This window comes from Haliaeetus albicilla, chromosome 13 (assembly GCF_947461875.1).
Source record: "Haliaeetus albicilla chromosome 13, bHalAlb1.1, whole genome shotgun sequence".
Lineage (NCBI taxonomy): Eukaryota > Metazoa > Chordata > Aves > Accipitriformes > Accipitridae > Haliaeetus > Haliaeetus albicilla.
Window position 1 is genome coordinate 12616430 of NC_091495.1, and position 20336 is coordinate 12636765.

General features: G+C 37.1%; 1 protein-coding gene across 1 annotated transcript in view; it reads right to left on the bottom strand.

Moving 5' to 3' along the window:
- PPP2R5A (protein phosphatase 2 regulatory subunit B'alpha) overlaps positions 1–20336 on the bottom strand; it is a 47553-nt gene that overhangs the window by 1824 nt on the left and 25393 nt on the right. Inside the window, exons 3-12 of the mRNA XM_069800174.1 lie at positions 20175–20276; positions 14062–14154; positions 11951–12081; positions 11671–11730; positions 10350–10458; positions 7898–7951; positions 3764–3814; positions 2670–2789; positions 2452–2579; positions 180–281 (exon numbers count right to left, since the gene is read on the bottom strand). Coding sequence (XP_069656275.1) covers positions 180–281; positions 2452–2579; positions 2670–2789; positions 3764–3814; positions 7898–7951; positions 10350–10458; positions 11671–11730; positions 11951–12081; positions 14062–14154; positions 20175–20276 — 950 coding nt within the window. The remainder of the gene's footprint in view (positions 1–179; positions 282–2451; positions 2580–2669; positions 2790–3763; positions 3815–7897; positions 7952–10349; positions 10459–11670; positions 11731–11950; positions 12082–14061; positions 14155–20174; positions 20277–20336) is intronic.

Genomic DNA, 20336 nt, shown 5'->3' on the forward strand with positions numbered 1-20336 from the left:
ACCACACCACTCACACACACCTGCGTGGGTGCTTCACTCCCGTGACACCCAGCAGCCAGTCTCTGATGAGCAGTTCCACTACAGAACCCCATAGCCACAACAGTTAAGTTTCGTTTCTTTTCAGCTGGTACATTTTAGATACGTATTCATCAATGTGCACTTGGAAGAAGAATTGGTACCTTTGCCTTTCTGCTTTATACGAGCTTGTAAGTTCATCAAAAAGCTTGCCATCCATTTCCATCAGGGTTTTCAGCACATTATATACCAGTGCCACAATAGTTCTAGAACAGAAGGAACACAACCATTAGAATTACTCAACACAAAATTAACTTCAGTAAACGTGTTCAATTTTTTGGACTCTGAGCTTCTTATTTAAGATACTACTGTAAGGTCAGGGAGTTTCTGAAACAAAATCCTTTACTATAATTTCCCCTGTAAATTCATAAAATGCATATTTAAACATTTTTTGAAATGGCTACTTAACCTTAACTTCCTGACTCTTGTAATTGCACAGGATATAATTATTAGTACTGTGGCTGTACTATAAAGCCATTCAATTATGTTAACGTTTAATAAACCAAGTTTTAACATTACTCAAATATTACAAAATTGTTGAAACATGAGAGTCTAGAAAAATAAAACTTGTGGCTAATAGCTTCAAGACTGGGCAAAAGAATGCAGCAGAGGAACCACAGGCACATGGTTTAATACAGCTACTAAACACTCTACCAGAAGCATTTCCGGATAGCAGCTAGTTTTGCTGCATATACCCCATTAGAGAACTGAATTGAGACCATCAGGTGATGGTTTCCAGTACCTTCGTTTCTTTAAAAAACTAAACAGCCTAGGCAATACTGGCTGTGTCTTACATGGCTGTCTCTATTTCCACATTAGGTATTACTCTTCTTTTTGTGAAAGCATTCATATTTCAATAAATTATCTTGAATATTATGTTGTTTATCTCCTTTAAACCCACTCTTAATTATAGAAAGAAATGCAAAAATAGCAATAAAATTAAACATTAAAAAGGTGCCTATCATTAAGCTTATCACTAATCAACAAAGCAGGTAAACTGTCTTTCCCATCTTTCCCCTCACTAGCAGTTCACCTTCACACAGCAGTATTGGTTGTAAGGTTGTAGAGCAGGGGTGCCGCAGTGTCTTGTGACCTTGAAAAATGAGTGAAAGAAAAATCTAAGGAAGTAACCAAAGGACCAGGTTTGCCTGTTCAGGACAGTTTGTCTGTTGTGGCACCAGGAAATCTCCCAGCTATTCATTGGAGACCTTATGCTCATTCAAAATGCAGAGTACACTAAGCCTGTCTACACACTTTTTTTTTTTTTTTTTTTTTTTTTTTTAAAACACTGGCTTTCACGTGGTTTGAAGGCAAAAGCTTATTCAGAGTTTTGGTGTCCGGGGAGGAAAAGCTCGATTTTGAGCTAGTAGTTAAGTCCATATCAGACAGCTAGATGGATATAAGGACATTTCTCTGCCCTCCAAAACAGATTAAAACCAAAGGGTTAGACTTTCTTCTCCAAACTTCTTGGTCCTCAAGGTACACAATTATCCTGTGCCTTTCACTTCCTTCATAAAGAGCAATTTCTGTTCTGCAGCTAGGGAAAGGGGGACATCCTTCCAATTTGTTGAGGTCCCAAGTACTGCTAATGCTCTAAGAACCAGTTCTTCGAAATGTATATTCAGTCTCAGCTGATACATTTGAAACTAGACACACCATCTAGATAAATTCAGAATAATTTCAGAGCCTCTTAAGGGCTTGTGGGAGGCTCCTGCCTACCCTGGCTTTTGCCTGTACAAGCTTTGCATTCTGCAAATTGACTTGCAACTCAATTCAGGGTGCTGGACACAAGCAAAACTTTGCTTTTTAGTATTTCAATATAATTACTGCTTCTTTCAAACATAATATAAAAATACTAATATATAACTTGAGGCATTAGTTGTAAAATTAATTAGTCACTCATTTCTCATTCCTACCATCCTTTATAGGAGTAGGCATTGCTCTTAGCTCTGGTAGTATCTTTTCCCCTTCTTACCTCACTGGGCAGCAATAACTACTTAGGAAGAGACTGACAGATTTTTGTTCATCTAAAGTAGTAAAGGACAGCAAAGCATAAATACAGCAGAAGCATCCCTTGGCAATTGTTTTGGTCTAAGCAGTATTAATTTGCATTTTTAACTAACACATAAGATCAAATGTGATTACAATATGAAGACCATCATCCAATTTCCTCAATAAATTCCAGGTCTCCATCATAACAATGCAGAACAGTGAAAGCATGATATAGCTGAAAAGGACATCCATTTTTGCACCCATAGTCTCATGGATTTCATCTGATTTAAATAAAAATGAAGTCACATTTACAAGCTACGATCCAAAATTGAAACAGTGGACAATTTATTTATGGTACTATAGATAAAGTTAAACATTACATACGGATTCCAGTGTTCTTTGGAGATCTTGTATAAACTGCCAAACATAATTGGTAGAATTTTATCAATGTTCTCCTCAATCAGGCTAAGAATATATTCATTATTCCAGAAGTACAAAGCTCTTTCTGCAACCTGAAACACAAAGTTCAGGGGTCAACAGCCACAAAATAAATTACTACAAGTTGGTGTTTTGTTGTTTTTTTTTAAAACTTTTTTTTTTACCTGAAAATGTGAACTTGACACACACTTGGATATTTGCTTAAATAAAGGCTCTTCTATTTTTTTGAATTGTGTCGGTTCTATTACATCTAAGATTTCTTCAATTTCACCTAAAAACATTACCTATTTGTATAAAAGAAATATATCAAAAAGCATGAGAATGTTTTATATCACCATTGTGAACAGAAACAAACAAAATACAGCATATACATTAGTCATGAACCCTGCACAGAACACTGCATGTAATCACAATGCATTAGACATCCACAGGTTTTTTTGCAGCCTGAAAAGTCAATCATCAGTTTCAGCTACCAGGTTACAGCTCTCATCATCTTTTGTGCAATTACCCTCAACACTTCACAGAACTGCTTCTGCAGAATATGTTGGGTTTTTTTTTTACAGTTAAAAAAACCGCTAGAACATTTTATTTCTTCAAGAATGGCTGCAAAGATTACCATTATCTGAGGTCTCTAAAGTAGCTTTTGAAGTGATAAATATAGTTAACTCCCGTTTTAAATTACAACGAGCAGAACACTAGGTAGGTTGCACAGAAAATTTTACCACCACACACAAACAGGTACAACAGCGTTAAGGGACCCCACTTTTAAAGAGCTGTCGGAGGGTGGTATCTGGTGGCATAAATTAAACTCCTGATTTTTAAACTCATTTTAACTACATGGAAGAAATGAGGAAAAAAAAAAAAGAATTTCCCAAGACCATTTAAAGTTATTTTTATACTCCAGAAAAAGAACGTATGCATGCTTTACTAGACACTTACTTGGTATTTCAAATGCTAAGTCTATGTCACACTGGCAATGACTACCTCCAGCCTGGTCTATATCTACTAAAATATTTCTCACCTCAGAAAATTGTTTATACAATATCTTAACTAGAAAGCAACTTTTAATATAGTTTTAACATAGTAACACCACAGTAAGAACAGACATACAAAACAATTGCACTGAGTTGCATGACAAAGATGAGTGCCTCAAGGAGCTTCAAGAACTGCAAGATCTCTTGAAAAGCACAGCAGAGGTAAGGTAGCCACGCTACATTTTACATCACAGCAGACACCAGAAATGAGAGACAAAACCAACCTCTTTCTGACTGCAAGTTTTTGGCCAAAATTTGAGCAGTCCTCTGATTACCTAGATTAAAAATACAAACAAGTTAAAGCAGAACAAGTTTCTATTACATACTTGGTAAGATTTAAAAAAAAGTACTAGTTAGCTTTTCCTTATCCAAAGGTTTAATGAAAACTGAATACAGCTAAATGTAGTTCCACTGAAAATAAATACTGTGCTGTCTCATTTAAATATTTATCCTGTTTAGGTTATCAGAATAATTTGGAACCTTATCACTTCACAAGTCTTTGATTATCTGTTCACACTCCACTCCCATCGCAGTACATATATTAATTGATAGGATGGTGATAACATCAAAGCATCACAAAATGAAGTTAACTCCCCTGTTGCTAGATTTCCCAGAATATTTTGTCTTCTACTCATCCATACTTTGGGGAGCACCTGTTTTGGTGTCAAGGTTTGAAGCCCGAGAGCAAGCAGTATAGGCTGACTGCACAAACAGGGCTATACAGAGGAGCCATGGCCCCCACCACTTCTGATTTTCTTCTAGAATCTGAAGTCTTAAGACTGGAAACCAAAAAAAAAAAAAAAAAAAAAAAGGATGTGAACTTAGAGAAAATATATCCCAGTATCTACACTGGAAACTATCTTACACAAGATTGGAAAAAAACATTGGGAAACTTAAAAAGTACAGCCCCCAAGAAAAAAAAAAAAAGGGGGGAAGGGGAAACACACAACAAAGGCTGGAGGCCTGTTTCCTAGAAACAAACATCTGACATGGCATCTAAATTACAAAATTAATGCTGTCTGGGGAAAAAAAAAAGCAGCTGTAACTATGTTTCAGAAGCAGAAACATTCTCAGAGCCTTATAAACTTTAATTCTTATGAACTTTCATTGTGAGGAAAGGACGTCTATTTTTATGACACAAAAGCACCTAATTGATCATATCCAGCTGTAAAACTTAACTATTTGAACACCTTCCATATGTGGTTTCTGCTATGTTGATCTTTTTTTTTTCCCCCAGCTTCTCAGCTGGCTATTTTATACACAACTATGTGCACTATCAAAAGTGATTTTCCAGAGAAAAAGTTAGTATGATTTTAAGTGCCCGCAAGCCTTTACCCTAGGATACTCACATATCCTGCTATTACAAAACTGAACGTCACTTCGAATGACACTGAGCAAACGCAGAAACCTCAGGCAGGTGGTAAAGGCCTATGCTTAAATCCACAAAACCAAAGCAAGTTACAAGGAAAGAACAGATTCCTTACAGAGCCTTGACCATACAGTTCTACCTAGCTGACTGAAAGATGCAGACAACTGAAATACTAATGTCACCATCTGACACCTGATGAAGGAGCAGGAGGTCTGGGCCAGCCCACGCAAGTGACGAGTTTGCCACCTGGCCCACAGAGGCAGAGCTCCCTCCCTGAACTGCTCAGCTGGCACTGCCCTGGCCTCCCTGCTGCCTCCATGGACAGAGCAGAAGAGCTGGGGCAGTTGGCATGGTGCGGGGGGAGGAAAAATGTTGAGCTCCCCCATTTCACTGCAATTACCTGATCTGGCAGTCCACTCACTCGCTTCTCCTCCACTCTCAAGGATGAGAATGAATTACATTTGTTTCTCTAGATTCATTCGTCTGTGTAAATACACTTTAAATCTAGGGCCATTTTCTGTTAATTAGCTCATAACTGAATGACTCAGTTATGTAGTATTAAGATTTTATATTTTTAAAGAACAAACCCGAACATCTACAGGTATAATAGGTCATTCTGCCAACACCTTCCCTTCCCCTAGAACAATGCAAGTAAGCCAAAAAACTTCAGACAAGCACATTTGCCAAAGAAAAGCTGTGAGAACCTACCACACACCCCTAATTGGAGCATGAACTTACTAGTCTCAGAAACATAAAAATGAGTTAGCTCCAAGAGTCCAGTTTCCAGCACTTGTTATTGTAAGAGTGTTGAATATACTTTGCTACAGACAATCACATTCTCAACTTGATAAAGAAATAACGTTCCTGAGTATAATGGTGCAGACCTCAACAAGATACCTATTCCTTGCTCCTCAGAGTTACCAGTTTCCAGCTTGACTATGCTTTCATGTTAAAAAGCTGATACATGCATATATATGTTCAAAGATTTTATTCAAAGAGATATTCAACATGCATGCAGATCTGAAATCTTGCTGCTCTTAGTACACCAAACTCTTAAGACTAATGTTCTTCCCTGAGCTACAAAATTCCCATAAAGTGTCTTACAACAGTAGGCACCTGTTAGAAAACTTATGTACAAGGACTGTATGTTTAGCCTGATTTCTTCAATGTAAAGGCCATTGCACTTAGCAGGGTTAGGTAACAAACTCTTCTTGTCAGCTCTGCAAACATCAGGACTGACCTAAGGCAGACTACCATAGTTACAAGAGCTTGAATTGAACGTCCTCTAAGTTGACCCTGAGTGACAATTCCTGCCAGAAAAATAACAGTAAGGTACTCGTGAAGACAGCCTTCTGATGGAGTTCTTAAAATACTACTTAACCTAAAGCCAAAAAAAAATTTCAAATGCTATCTCATCAGTTGCCCCAAATTTTAACATTTACTTTTCAAGCATTTCAGAAAGTTTCTTAAAGCTTCACTTCTTATCATCTTAGTAACCTTCACTCCTTTATAAAGCCAATTTTACTATACCTTCACGCTGACGACCAAAGCATGCACAGGCAGTGACTCTGCAGGGAGTTCTGATATCTTCTCCATTCTGAATTAATCTTTACCGATTAAGAGGCAAACAGAATTGTATATACCATAGTCCAGATGAAGTCTCAGAACTGCACTATAGCACTACTACTTCAGAAGCCCTGCTGCCTTCACTTCAAAGTTTGGCCTTGCATCCTGCATCACAGTTCTGTAAACTCATGTCACAAAGTTCTGACTTTGTTACATTGTTGTTTCATTCAACCTTGCAGGTTTTTATGTAATACTATACATTTTCTACTCACACGTCCACTTTAACTGTCAAAATGCCTGGGTTGTTTTATTGCTTGGCTTAAGGAATAAGGCTCACGCAATTGCTTTCTCCTCGCCCTATCCAACAAAATAAGCTCATTGACCAGTGTAGCTGGCAACACTGCAGTACAGGGGAAAAGAAGATGCTTCAAGCAGACAAGGCAAATTTATAGTCAAGTCAGGTTGACCACCTTCCACCACCTACAGAATAACCTGTCTTCTGATGAAGAATGTCAACACTTAAGTGGCTGTGCAGAAAACAAGCTTCCACTGAAAGACCGGTGATGATCTGTGTTGTTTCCACAAAGCTGTTTATCTTTTTTCTTTATAGAAAAATTGAGATTTTGCATAAGCTCTTCATTTTTCTGTCACAAAAAGGGATAAAGTATTTAAATATCAACATACCCCTAACGGAAAGATTTCTGATTGTCCAACTAAAACCAGTTTCTGTTCTAGCTGGTATGACATCAGTCTGTGTCCCCATAAGCTGCTATACTGCCCTGAGCCTGCATTCTTCTTTATGGGCATTGCCAAAGCCCTTGCATGAAGCACTGCAAACCCCTTTTTAGCTGAGCTGTCAATATGTATCACGGGAGATTGAGTCTGGCAAAAGCCACTGATGCCTGAAGCACCTGCATTAAAACAGCCAAGAGGCACTCCAATAACTAAAGAGACAGAGCAGAAACATTGCATTTGGAATTTCAGAGTTCTTTCTGTCTAAATAAAGTGTTGTTATTCTTTTCAACTTTTATTTGGGGATTGTTTATTCCCTAAAATATTTCAACTTTATGCAATAGCTAGGCACAAGCCATCAGCACCAGAAATACTGAAAATTTTAGTTCTTACCAGGAGGCAATACCGTTGTTACATCCTTTTTCATGTGAGGTGATTCGCATGATATCAGTAGTTCAAACTTTTATATAAATTTGTGCTCTATCTTGGTCACAGGTTAAGAGATAACTGCCCTTTCAAACCCAGAATTTTCTTAATAACTTTTCTAGATTTAAAAGTTCCACCCCCCCAAAAACTCACCTATGGATCATCAAGATGGCACAAATAACACTGCTATACAATTCTAACAAGTTACACTGAAATATTTAGTTGAAATTAAAAATAGAAAAACATTCAACTGAAAAACACTTACAGGCTCTGTTAAAGTTGTATCTTTTTCCAGGAACTGTACAACACAATAGGCGAGCTAGAATGTTAAGTCATACAATTATTTAGTTTAAACAGACACTGTTTAGACATCACAGCATAACTAAATATCACAACTTATAATGAAAGCACTTCAAATCGGGAGGGGGAACCCAACCCAAAACACCCCTACACAGCCATTTCAAAGTCTTCCAAACTAAACAAAACAGCAATTAAAGCAGCAATATATACAGGCCTACTCTACCTTACAAAAACTTCCTGCATACCAAAAATCTTCTTTTTTTTTTTTATCCTAGAAAAGAATTACTTTTAAGCATGACAGGTATTTCCCTAACTCAGATCTAGTATCCGGACAGATTTTTCTCAATATCAATTTCTGTATTAACATTACAAAGCTATCATTTTCAAACATCTATAATGGGGTAAAAAAGGTGCTATTTTCAGTCCAAAAAAAAAGTTTTAAAACAGATTTGACTGGGCACACATTGCTCAAGTTCTAGAAATCTACAGCATGCAACATTCAGTGATAAGATTAGAGGTGAAAGAATTTTAACATATTACATGGCCACAAGAGATCAGGCAGCACCTGTCCTGCTGACTATCCTGTCCCCAGCAATGGCCAACAACAAATGCCTGTGGAAGACTGTATGAAGTGGGGGAAGCATAATGTGATTAAGTCACCAGCATGCTCTCCCAGCCTCTAGTGATTTCTGTCCAGGGTCTTCTCAGGCCAAAGTGTGATATTATATAATTACTTACTGTTTAGTTACTTAGCACATAATTAAGTAACTAAACAACCATACCTCTGCCCAGTACAGAAACCATACAGTAATCCTATTACCAAAGTAGTTACAATCCTAGATTCCAGTAACACTGATTTTAAGAGGTCACAGTATTTTTCATCTCACAATATTAAGCAAAGAAAAAAATTATTTACATGCATTACATATACATTTCAGTACTTAGGATGCTTGAATTCAAGCATTACTTCTCCATTTATTTTTTTCAATCTGTTATCCCAAAGCAGATAATTACAATGCTGTGATTAAAACATGTCTAATTTATTTCTTTTACCCTTAGGCTAAGGATGTATATGTATAGATTCAAAAATGCCACACATTAATCTCATAAAATCCCATTATATATATTGTACAGTAATGCTTTATTGTTCAAAGACACAAAGACTCAAACTTAATTCAGCTTTAAGGCTTTAACTTCTAAGAGTAGGCTAAACTTGTACTCTAGCAACAAAGCAACCAGGCCACTCCTGATTGCAAAGCAGATTTAATGCTGGTTTACACCTTCAGGATAATACGAAACCAGAAATACACAGTGCCGAAACTGCACATGGCACTAGTGGTTTACGAAGGGAGAGATGAGTAGCCTGGTCAGCAAACCAAACGCTACTTTCAGGTACACAGTACTGCTGAATTAATAGGATCCTTTCAGGTACCGATGAACCAGATTAAACACATCATAGAAAAAAGGACAGCTTGCTGTACTGATCTACCAGTGAGAATACCTTTGGCAAGGGACTGGTCCCTTTCATATCACTGACTCATTCCATGGAGCAGCCTATTGCATAGCAATAAACCACAAAAACAAGTGATTTAATTAAATTAAAACTTTATAGGAGAATTAGGAATTAACTGAGCTCTTGACTTGATCCTGTTTGTAGACTATATGTCATGATGATTTCACTTTAATTAGAAACTAATTTCTTTGTATCTTTAGTCTATAAGGAGCTGTATTAGTGAGCTAAGTTAACAAAGCAAGTTTTTAATTAGCCACAGCAGAATTACTTGCAAAGTTTGCACCAAATGTATTCAATACTCAAGTGCCATATGTCTGGAAAGGATATACATTATCCCTCAAATGAAATGCTGAACGTCTGTGCAAAGTATAAGAATGGAAGTCAAATGAAGAACTACAGCATTCTGACAGCGTGTCATGGATCTACATAATTTCTAGCTGATCCAGAGAGCTACTATACATTTCTGCCATTTACACTCAACATTCTCCTCCCCTCTCCATCAGTGGTATGGTTTTAGAAATAAAAAAACCACTTCTGAAATAAGTACCTGGCCATACTCAAGGTTCCTTTACACACAGCATTTAGGTTACATAAAAGGAAGTAATAACAGCACAAGGTCCTGGGATTAAATGAAGCTTCAAGTGTGACAAGACTAGCAAGCAAAAAAGCTTCCCAGTTCAGTTGACATGACTTTGACTGTTATAGTCTTTCATTTTTAATATATGCTAAATATTATCTCAAAATTAACATTTAGACATAAGATCTGTAAGATCTTTTAAAAAAAGTGACTCAATTTGCAAATATTTTGAAATATTGATATTATAAACACATACTGCTTTAAGTTTCATTAGTTTCAAATGCAAATACAAAAAACCCCACCACTCAAAAATAGGCAAAAGCTTACCTGTGCATGAAACAAAGCTAATCCCTTTGCAGTATGCATGGGAATCAGAACTTTCATAAGGAACTGTTTGTGTTCTGCTTTCAGTGGCAGTGCAAAACCATTGATAATACTGAAAACATGAATAAGCAGGGTTTATTTTTATTAAAAAATAATTTTTTCCTAGCAAGTCAAGAATTTCTGTAAATTCAAGAGACACTCCATTTTCTGATTCAATTTCTAAACCTGATTATTTTGAAGCCATAAAATAGCTCTACGTATGTACAACCTTTAAAGCATTGGTATCATGCAAGCTTAGACTCTTGGTAGGAATACCAGAGAACCATAGAAGAAGTCAAATAATTAGATGAGCTGAAGTATTTTTATCATGACCTCTATTAAGTAAAGTCATCTACAGTAAGTCTTGCTGTCTAATTGTAAAGCTTAGACAGATGCATCAGGAAGCTGATCCACTTCATCCACAATCATTAGCAACTTGCAGAGGAAAAAAAAAGTAGATGGCATACAATTTTGGACAGTTTTAACAGTGCTGTTTGAACATTTTTTTTGAGATTGTTGAACAACGTTTCTGTCCAAAAACAAAGTTAAAAAGTTGCCTCATTGATTCAGTAATCTTATTTTTAAGAGTTGATGAGTCGTAGAACAGAAAAAAGTACTTCAGGAAGAGGTTGGGGTTTTTCCCCCCCTCGCTACATTTTAGATAAATCTGAGAAAATAATAGTATCCCTTTCACTTGATTTTCATAAAAATTTGTTCCACAACAGTTTCACAATGTTTGTATTTTTAGTTAGACCAGTAATATTTATAGAATTTTCTACTGTGAAATATATGTGAAAGTTTTGGAAAACCAATAAACTATTACCACAAAAACCATCAATGTTAAAAATTAAATTAGTGAAATAATGTCAAAAAAGATAACTAAAAAACCCTAGCACTTACAAGGCTTCCCTGAATAGAATTTAAAGAAAACCAGCCTGCTGAAGGTTAAAGCATTTCATTCAGCACGAGGGCAAAAGTTAACATTCATTTTCTGAATGTCATCAGAAACAAGATAAGCAAGAGTAGATATTCCTGACAAACAAGAACTCCTGAGAAATATTTTGCCAGTCATCTTTAAAACTTGCACCAAAAAAGAATAATTTATAATCTATATCCTAATTTGATATTCACATGGTAACCCAGACAGTATTAGATTATGCAAGTGACTGCACTTCATCGCTTGTTACTGTAACAATTCTTTCCCCCCTCCATTCCCAAAGCAAGAAAGATGAAGCGAACACCCGCAATATCATTTTGTATTTTTTCTGTGTCAGCTTAAACTTACCTTCCTAATATCTCAAGAAGTTCAGCAACACCATTGAAGTGCTCCGTTTCATATATAAACCTGTTACAAAAAGAGACAACCATCAAAAAATCAAAACACAGGATCAGAGATTCCAAAGAAATAACCCTTAATAAGCTTCAAACATTTGAAAGCCAGATCACAGACCAAACCCAGCTCTTTTATTTCAAGAATAAATCACTGCAGACCCAGACCATGAAGGCAAGATAAAATATTCCTCAACCTAGCCACACGCAGACACATACATACATATACAGCATACCTGAGGAAAATGTTGTTAATCTGTTTCCTGATGAATGCTCTTAAACCGAGGAATTTTCCATAAATTCGATGAAGAACTGTCTTTAGGAAATCACGTTCTCGTGGGTCTTCACTATCAAAGAGCTCCAACAACTTTAAAAATTGAATTGAAATGTATTACATTGGAAAGGCTTAAATTTTGTTACGTTACTAACTGATTTAAGTTTTATCGTTAATTTACAAGTTTACATTAGAAAAATTAGAATCAGTGTAACTGAAAATTTTGTTTGGATGTCAATATTATGTTTTCAAAATAAGATTTTTAATAAAGCTGATTTTCTTTTTTTTAAATAAACCCAGAAGCTTCATTCCCTTCAAAAGTCAGTATACTACTGACATTAAAGCCACTCCTGTAACTGTTATACTAGCAAAATAAAAATGAAATTGTAAGAAAGAGATTATCAAACCTTAGGTAAGTGGTTTACACTTGGTCTTTAAGAAATCAGAATGAATCAAATCAGTGTCAGATATTTACAATTTCTTAATTAAAATCCTGTACTGCTCATCTCAAAAAGCTACTTGTATCTTGAAGGTTAAGCAATAGCATTCCTATACAAGAAATTTCACATTTAATGATTTAATATGGAGAGGGTCATAAAATAAGCATAAGATATGTAATTATTAACTAATTCTCTGCTAATACAGACTAAATGCCGCAATAAGCTAGCAAGATTTTCCAAACATTTTTTTCTTGTAGAAAGATTTCCAAGGATACAGAAAAGACCACACTCACTTGAAGACATCCAAAGATATTCCAATCCCACTACAGACCATTATTTTATTTTTTTTTCTGCATGTCCAAGTAAAAGCATATTTAGAAATGCTAACTGTGCTAAACAAGTTAGTAATTTGGCTCAAGCAGTCAGTACGCTCTCCTGCTCAGTCCAGGTCTGTGAGCTTAGGTATACCTACACCAAGCAGCATAAGGGACTGGAAACAGCTGTTCAGAAACTTTGTCCAGGCTCATTTCATTTTTATATTTAGAAGGAATTTCTCAGGGTCACTACCCACTTTTTTCCGTATATAGCTAGCTGTTCATTGCATTGTCTGTCTTGTACTCTAGAGAAAGATCAAGTGAAATGTCAGGAACTGAAACTCTGCAACATGGCTCTTAAGAACCACAGCTCCATTAGTAAATTGGATACCCACAGCCAATAGCTCAGCTGCAGCTTCAGGGCTAAATTTTGTGGGAAAGTCGAATAAAACAGAGAAGAAGGAAACACCTATAAACAAAAACAGTAAAACTAAACAAGTGGAAATGAAATGCAGTCACTGAAGGTAGGGAGGGAAAGCACCTATTTATTTTTTTACTTTTCATTGCTGTACTGTGATGGCCTGCCAGCACTTGCTCTTCAGATACTGAGCTTTTCCTTGACAAACAAGTATTTTGACATGGTAAAAAAAAAAAAAAACAAAACACCAAGTTAACCTTGGACAAAAATTGTTATGATATTCTACATCCCAATTCCTTGAGAAGTTATATTTAATATGAAATCTCACATCACTTTCTTGGTTATAGTTACTTTGCATGGCTAAGTATGATTTTCCTATGTACTTCCTCACTTGATTTTCCTTCTGTGGTTAACACATCATAATAAAGAGAATGACACTATGTAGTCACAAGTTAGCAGATGTTGGAACACATTTCAAGTACAGTAAGTACGTGAATTTTTTACAGGAAAAAATGTTTGCTGTAAGTTTTCCCATGATAAAGCTACGAAAAAACAAACATATGAGCACTACAAAAATCTAATTGGCACATTGTTGATTTGACTGGAAGTAAGTTACAAATCATTAAAAACACAACTTGTATTTACAAATTACAAATATCTTGCATTGCAAAGCACTGAGGTTGATACCTGAAAACAAAGAGTTTCTGAAGTTACTAATTACATATAGCCTGTGTAGTATAATGTACTGTTTATTTAGTGTTTGGCAGAAACCACTGTTGGAACAACTAAAATTTAACCCCCTGTCAACACAAAAGCTTTAATATTCTCCATAGCTGTGCAGTCATCTGATAAGCTTGAGAGGTGATCTTTAAACCTGGGGGTGGAAAAGTTCTCTACTTACCTGCTGTACAAATTTCTGGTCAATATATCGCTTTGCAATGCTAGGCTGAAAATCCGGGCTCTCCAAAAACCTCAGAAAAAATTCATACACCAACTACAAATATTGAAATGAAAATTTTGAAGTTAGTAAGTACACCGTTACACAGACCTCAGCCCCCCCCCCCCCCCCAAAGTCAAGTGGTTCTATTCACATGTGTAAAAGGTACAAAAGGAAACCAAAGCTTAACACATCACTGCTTAATCACAGCCTCTACTGGAATCTACTGGAAGAATTACAGTAAGTATCCAGAACACTTTAATTCCCAGAAGAGTCAAAGATTAATAAATAATCTACTGAAAATATCACTGTTAGACAAAAATAAGTTCCAAGTATTACACAGATTCACATTTCCTACTATATTAAGAATTTATTATGTAGAAATAAGTTACCAAACACTTATCAACACTGAGGGTAAAATTACGTGCTCTAACATCACATAATTCCTTAAAGAGATAAAGAAAAAATCTCCTAAGTGTTCCTGAAATTAAGTTTTGGCTTCAAAGTCCAAAAATGAAAAGTCATATTAAAAAGCTGAATGAATACACAGAAACTTAAGAGTCTGGCTTAACATTAGGTTTCTATATCCTGGACGCTCAATTCAAACAACAGGACCCTCTGCAGATTTATCTTCAACATCCTTTATATTTTGTAGTATATTATTTCTATTGAGTTCAAGTCCCCATTGGCTATGATCCCACAATGCCCACAGATGAAAAAACAGACAGGAGAAAGAGCTAGCAAGGTAGCTGAGGGAGGCATGAAGAAACCAGAGCACAAGTCCCATATTTTGGGGTTTATCAAAAGTCCAAGACAAAATACTGTACTTCCATAAAAATGGCAGATTTATAAAATACATGTAAGGCATCTCTTACCTAAGACAGAATTGAGACGACAGATGTCTTAGGTTTAGATACATTCAGGGCTGCTTATGTTCTCAATGCCTATTTCTTAACTCCATGTTAGTTAAACAACTGATTAGTAATAATACTAAAATGCAATTTAGATACATAACAACATCACTGACTGGACTTCTAAATAAAACCCAAACAGAGCTGTGGTCATACTCACAGGCATGTATTTCAGTTATTACCACTAGGTGTACTTATTAAACGGAGAGCCAACACCTGAGTAATTCATAAATATAATTATGAAGTTCACTTGGGAGAAGTGCTTTTTATCTGCAACATTTGAGATGACAGTTACTTATGCATAGCCTCAAGGAGGGTATGCTGTATCTGCAAAGCAGAATCTCAGAAACACAAGTTCCCCTTCGCTCTTTTTTCCCCTCTGACAGACTGCAACAAGAGCTTTTCATATCAGCAGTTTGAAAGTATACAAATTTCATGTAACAGAACTGTATCAAAACCCAAGCTTCCCCATACAGCCTTAATTAGTCTTCTGGTGCATAAACACAACAGCACACAGTTGCACAGTAGACAACACGGGACAGAATTTTTAAAGGCTTGGTAATAGACAATCCAATAATATAATTTTAAATATTACCATACTCCATCCTCTGTCTTAGAAAGGTATCACCCATGGCTGTTTAGTAATTTCATCAGTGACACAGACAGTGGAATCGAGTGCACCCTCAGCAAGCTTGCGAATGACACCAAGCTGAGTGGTGCAATTGATGCCTGAGAGACGGGATGCCATCCAGGGGGACCTGGACAAGCTTGAGAAGTGGTCCCACGTGAACCTCAGGTTGTTCAGCAAGGCCAAGTGCAAGGTCCTGCACCTGGGTAGGGGCAACCCCTAGTATCAATACAGGCTGGAGGACAAAGGGATTGAGAGCAGCCCTGCGGAGAAGGGCTTGGGGGTACTGGTGGATGAAAAGCCGGACGTGAGCTGGCAAGGTGCACTTGCAGCCCAGAAGGCCAACCGTATCCTGGGCTGTGTCAAAAGAAGCATGACCAGCAGGTTGAGGGAGGTGATTCTGCACCTTTACTCTGCTCTGGTGAGACCCCACCTGGAATTCTGTGTTCAGCTCTGGAGCCCTCAGCACAGGAAAGACATGGACCTGTTAGAGCAGGTCCACATAAATGATCATCAGAGGGATGGAACTCCTCTCCTGTGAAGAAAGGCTGAGAGAGTTGGAGTTGTTCAACCTGCAGAAGAGAAGGCTCCAGGAAGACTTTATTGTGGCCTTTCAGTATTTAAAGGGGGCTTATAAGAAAGATGGAGACAAACTTTTTAGGAGGGCCTGTTGCAATAGGACAAGGGGTAATGGTTTTAAACTAAACCAGCATAGACTTAGATTAGATATAAAGAAGAAGTTTTTCACAATGAGGGTGGTAAAACACTGGAACAGGTTGCCCAGAGAGGTGGTAGATGCCCCATCCCCGGAAATATTTAAGTTCAGGTTGGATGGAGCTCTGAGCCACCAGCTCTAGTTGAAGGTATCCCTGACCATGGCTGGGAGGTCGGACTACATGATCTTTAAAGGTCCCTTGCAACCCAAACCATTCCATGATTCTACTGATCTTTTTCAACTTAGTACTAGCTAAATTCATTAGTGGCTTGTAATGAAATGGGAAACATATGGCTGGAGGGAGGCTACTGGCACAACTTCATAGGGATTAATTTTGGAATTAAATTTCATTAAATATTTCTGTAATAAATTCCTATATCAAATATTTCTGTCAGTGACCACGACAAAGAATAGTTATGTGTGATAACTGCTTAGACAATGACACAATATTGGAAGCTACCACAGGGGGAAGGGGGGGGGGGGGGAAGTATGTCAGGTTATCAATAGGAAAGGACCAGTTGACCCTGAAGGCTTGGAGTGATAAATACAGGATGAAACTCAAGGATTGCAAAGTCACAGTTAGAGATCCAAGAAAAAGCTCTGCTAAGCATTTGCAAGCCTTTAAGCTGAGAAAGGGTTAACCATAGGATGACTAAGATCCATCTACACAATGAAGCCATGGAAGCGACTGATGAAATCCTGGGATATTCCAGGAAGATACTGACAGTACAGATAGAGACGCACAGCCCTACACATGCTTGAGGAAATTTATTCAAACCTGAAATGATACAGAGAAGGAGCCACTAGAATTGTCCTGGGATAGAGCACCTTTTACAAGTGAAGACTAAACTGGCATATTTTGTTTTCCCTAAAGGACAAGGGGAGGAAGGACATGGCTTCTTTCCATAAATAGATACGGAAACTGTGATAGATAGACATCAAGTAGTTAAAGCATAATGCTGTAACATCTTGGCACAACCTGTCCAAGACTAAGTTTAGGGTATCAATTGGGATCCAAACCAAGGTACATCTCTTCTATAAAATAGAATGAGTCAATATTAATGCAAGATTCACAATATATATGACAAATTAATCAGTTACATGTCTCATTTCTAATATAGGGAGAGTATGCATTAGTAACCATTTGAATGCTTCATATAAACACATGCAATTCTGGAACCACAATTGTTGCTATTGTTCTTAAAGAGCTTTCAGAAAAACAAAATGTAGTGCTCAAAAATACAGTTTCTGAGATGTATCTCAGGGAAGCTATGTGCACTGAAGGAGCATTTATGCAGTTCTGATGCTTACAGAATCATGTAGCTTCCTGATAATTATTACCACTGCTCCTAGAACATGTACAGCTGGTAAAAGCATCAAATAACTTCAGAAATCCTTGGGAACCTTGGGAAATCCATGAAGCTTCAGAGGCATTTCAGGAAGCAAGCTGCAATGGCTGTTTCTGGCTAGTCAGCCTCTTAGCCTCTCCCTTCTCCTGTATGCTAATGTTTGCAAACTTAGAAGCATAACAACAACTATCAAGCAGAGGGACAAGAATGGGTTCTAGCCAACAGATACCAGATACTGGCTGCTCCTACCTTAAAACAAAACAAAACAGTATGCTCAACTTTCTTGAGTTTAACTGAAGCATTACCATTGGAAATACTAAATCATGGGAGAACTGTTGGATTTAGGCGTTCTGGTTCTCAAAATTGGTCTGCTTAGGTCAAAGAGCTATGAAATATAACTCCTATTACTTTGGTGATTCAATCTTCTTTCTTGCAGAGACCACTAGAATATTACTGGTTTAAGCTATCAATTCCACCAAGTCTGAAACTCCCCAAGCTTCAAAATACACAGTAGCTTTAACGCCAACCTGTTCAACCTAGTTGGGCTGTTACAAGCCATCTTAGGTATTTGCTTTAAAGCAATGTCTTTCAAGTGGCACTCGTTTTACTGAAGGTCTAGAGTCTTTTGTTGCGACTACACACACTGGTAGTTTACTAAGCCATTTTCTATCATGCTATTTTATAGAGAAATGCCAACAGATTCAACCAGAGAAGAGTAGAGATTCAGATTTGTTTCTTTTTCCCTCCCAGAAAACTGGCTACCTGACTGCCAGATTAGGATAAAATTCCGAATTTGTTTGTAACTGAGCAATCACAAATCACAGCCAGCAAAACATCCACACCCCCTGCCCCCAAGCAGTTCTTTAGACTACACCAAAAGTAATAATGGGTTTTCGGGGGGGGGGGGGGGGGGGGGGGGAATGGGTGTGCACACCCCCTTCCTTCATACACAAAATCTGACACTTCCAGCAGCTTTGTGCTCCTGGATGGCAATTAGCAAGTTATCAAACTCAAGTCTTCTACCATCCGGTAGCACATGAACTGTAAAATAAAGGAGAGGAAAACACAAACCGTTTCCATTGTGCTGTAATGAGCAATCTATTCCAAGGACAGGATGAACAACTGATGCAGGAGAGGGAAATCCACAATGATCAGGCAGCCTGACCAAAACTCATTTAGGAAAAGGCAAAGGAAAAAGTTGAAAGTAAAATTTCAAATAATACCAGGGGCTATGAACCTCTTTCAATTTCTCTTAGACAAGCCTAAAGCAAAAGTGAACTGGTTGCAGAAAGCACAAGTCTTTTTCTATAAAAAGAGCTATAGTTTACTTACAACCTAAAGTGAACCAAGCTAACATTTACAAATTTTACTCCTGAGAGACAGGGGCATTTTGAAGTCAGATGCTGCTGCTACTGACTATAAGAGACATTTGCACAGCCCTTGCACCCTCCCACCCCTACAAAATCAAGCTTCTCATCGAGTTCAGTTATAGCCATTTCTTCTACAAAATCAGAATCAGCCATATATAAGATTATTATTATCACAGCCTTTAACCCGCAGAGTTGTTTTTTTGTGATAACTTGTTTCTTTCTTGGTGTAAGTCTAAAATACTATCCTGAACACGTACTTTTTATAGCCAATAGAAGTACAGTTTTTAATAAGAGCATTTGTTGATACATTAGAACTGTAATATTATAGGGACAGAGTAGCATTTTAACTCTCGTAAAAGAGGGGAGAGAATGGTATGCAGATGGGCAGTAGCTATTAATCTTCTACCCACTACTAGGAGTTGCTACATAACTACTACTTACATAAATTTGGCAACAAACTACCTGAGATATGAACTTCGATGATTGTAAGTGGTTTAGGTTTGTTCAACTTTTAACAGTTAATTGAAAAAAAAAATAATTCAGCAGTATTGCAAGTCAATCACATGACTGATACAGCAATGCTATAAAAATCACGAGATTGGCACAGGAGTGCAACAACAGAATAACTAACCAACTGTTACCAAACAACGACACCTATATTGTAAAGTTTTTGCATGGAGGGAACAGGGTGGGAAGAATGAGGAGATATCTATTTCTTGCTCAAAAAACAAATAAAGGCTACTACTCCACTTTTTGTTATTGTCACAAGAAACCAAACTGTTAACATCCACTCGTATTTTATTGAAGTCAGACAAAAAAGTTGCTGAAGTGCAGAAAACAAACCTCCTAAGTAAAGAACAAAAATATATGGATTATTCAGGTGCAACCACTCTGTTAATAAGTATTTAAGCAATTTGGAAAGCTTACATTCTGCCATACTTATACACATTAAGAAAAGCACCACTTTTTTTTCCTCCCAAGTATAGAAACTCAATTGTATTATATAAGCAATTTTGACGTTCTTAGCAAAGGCACAAAATGACTTAAGTATCCATTCACAGTTCTTGCCTTACAAGAAAGCTTGAAAACAAAGGAATTGTATACCTGTATGTGGGGCCATGAGGCTTCAAGAGTTGGTTCATCTTCTTCTGGATCAAAATCTGGGTTATCACTAGGTGGAAGTGTTCTGAAAATATTAGAACTAATCTGCAAGAGAAAAAAATTGTTTAATTGTATCACTTCTTATGTTTCCACAGATCACTCTCA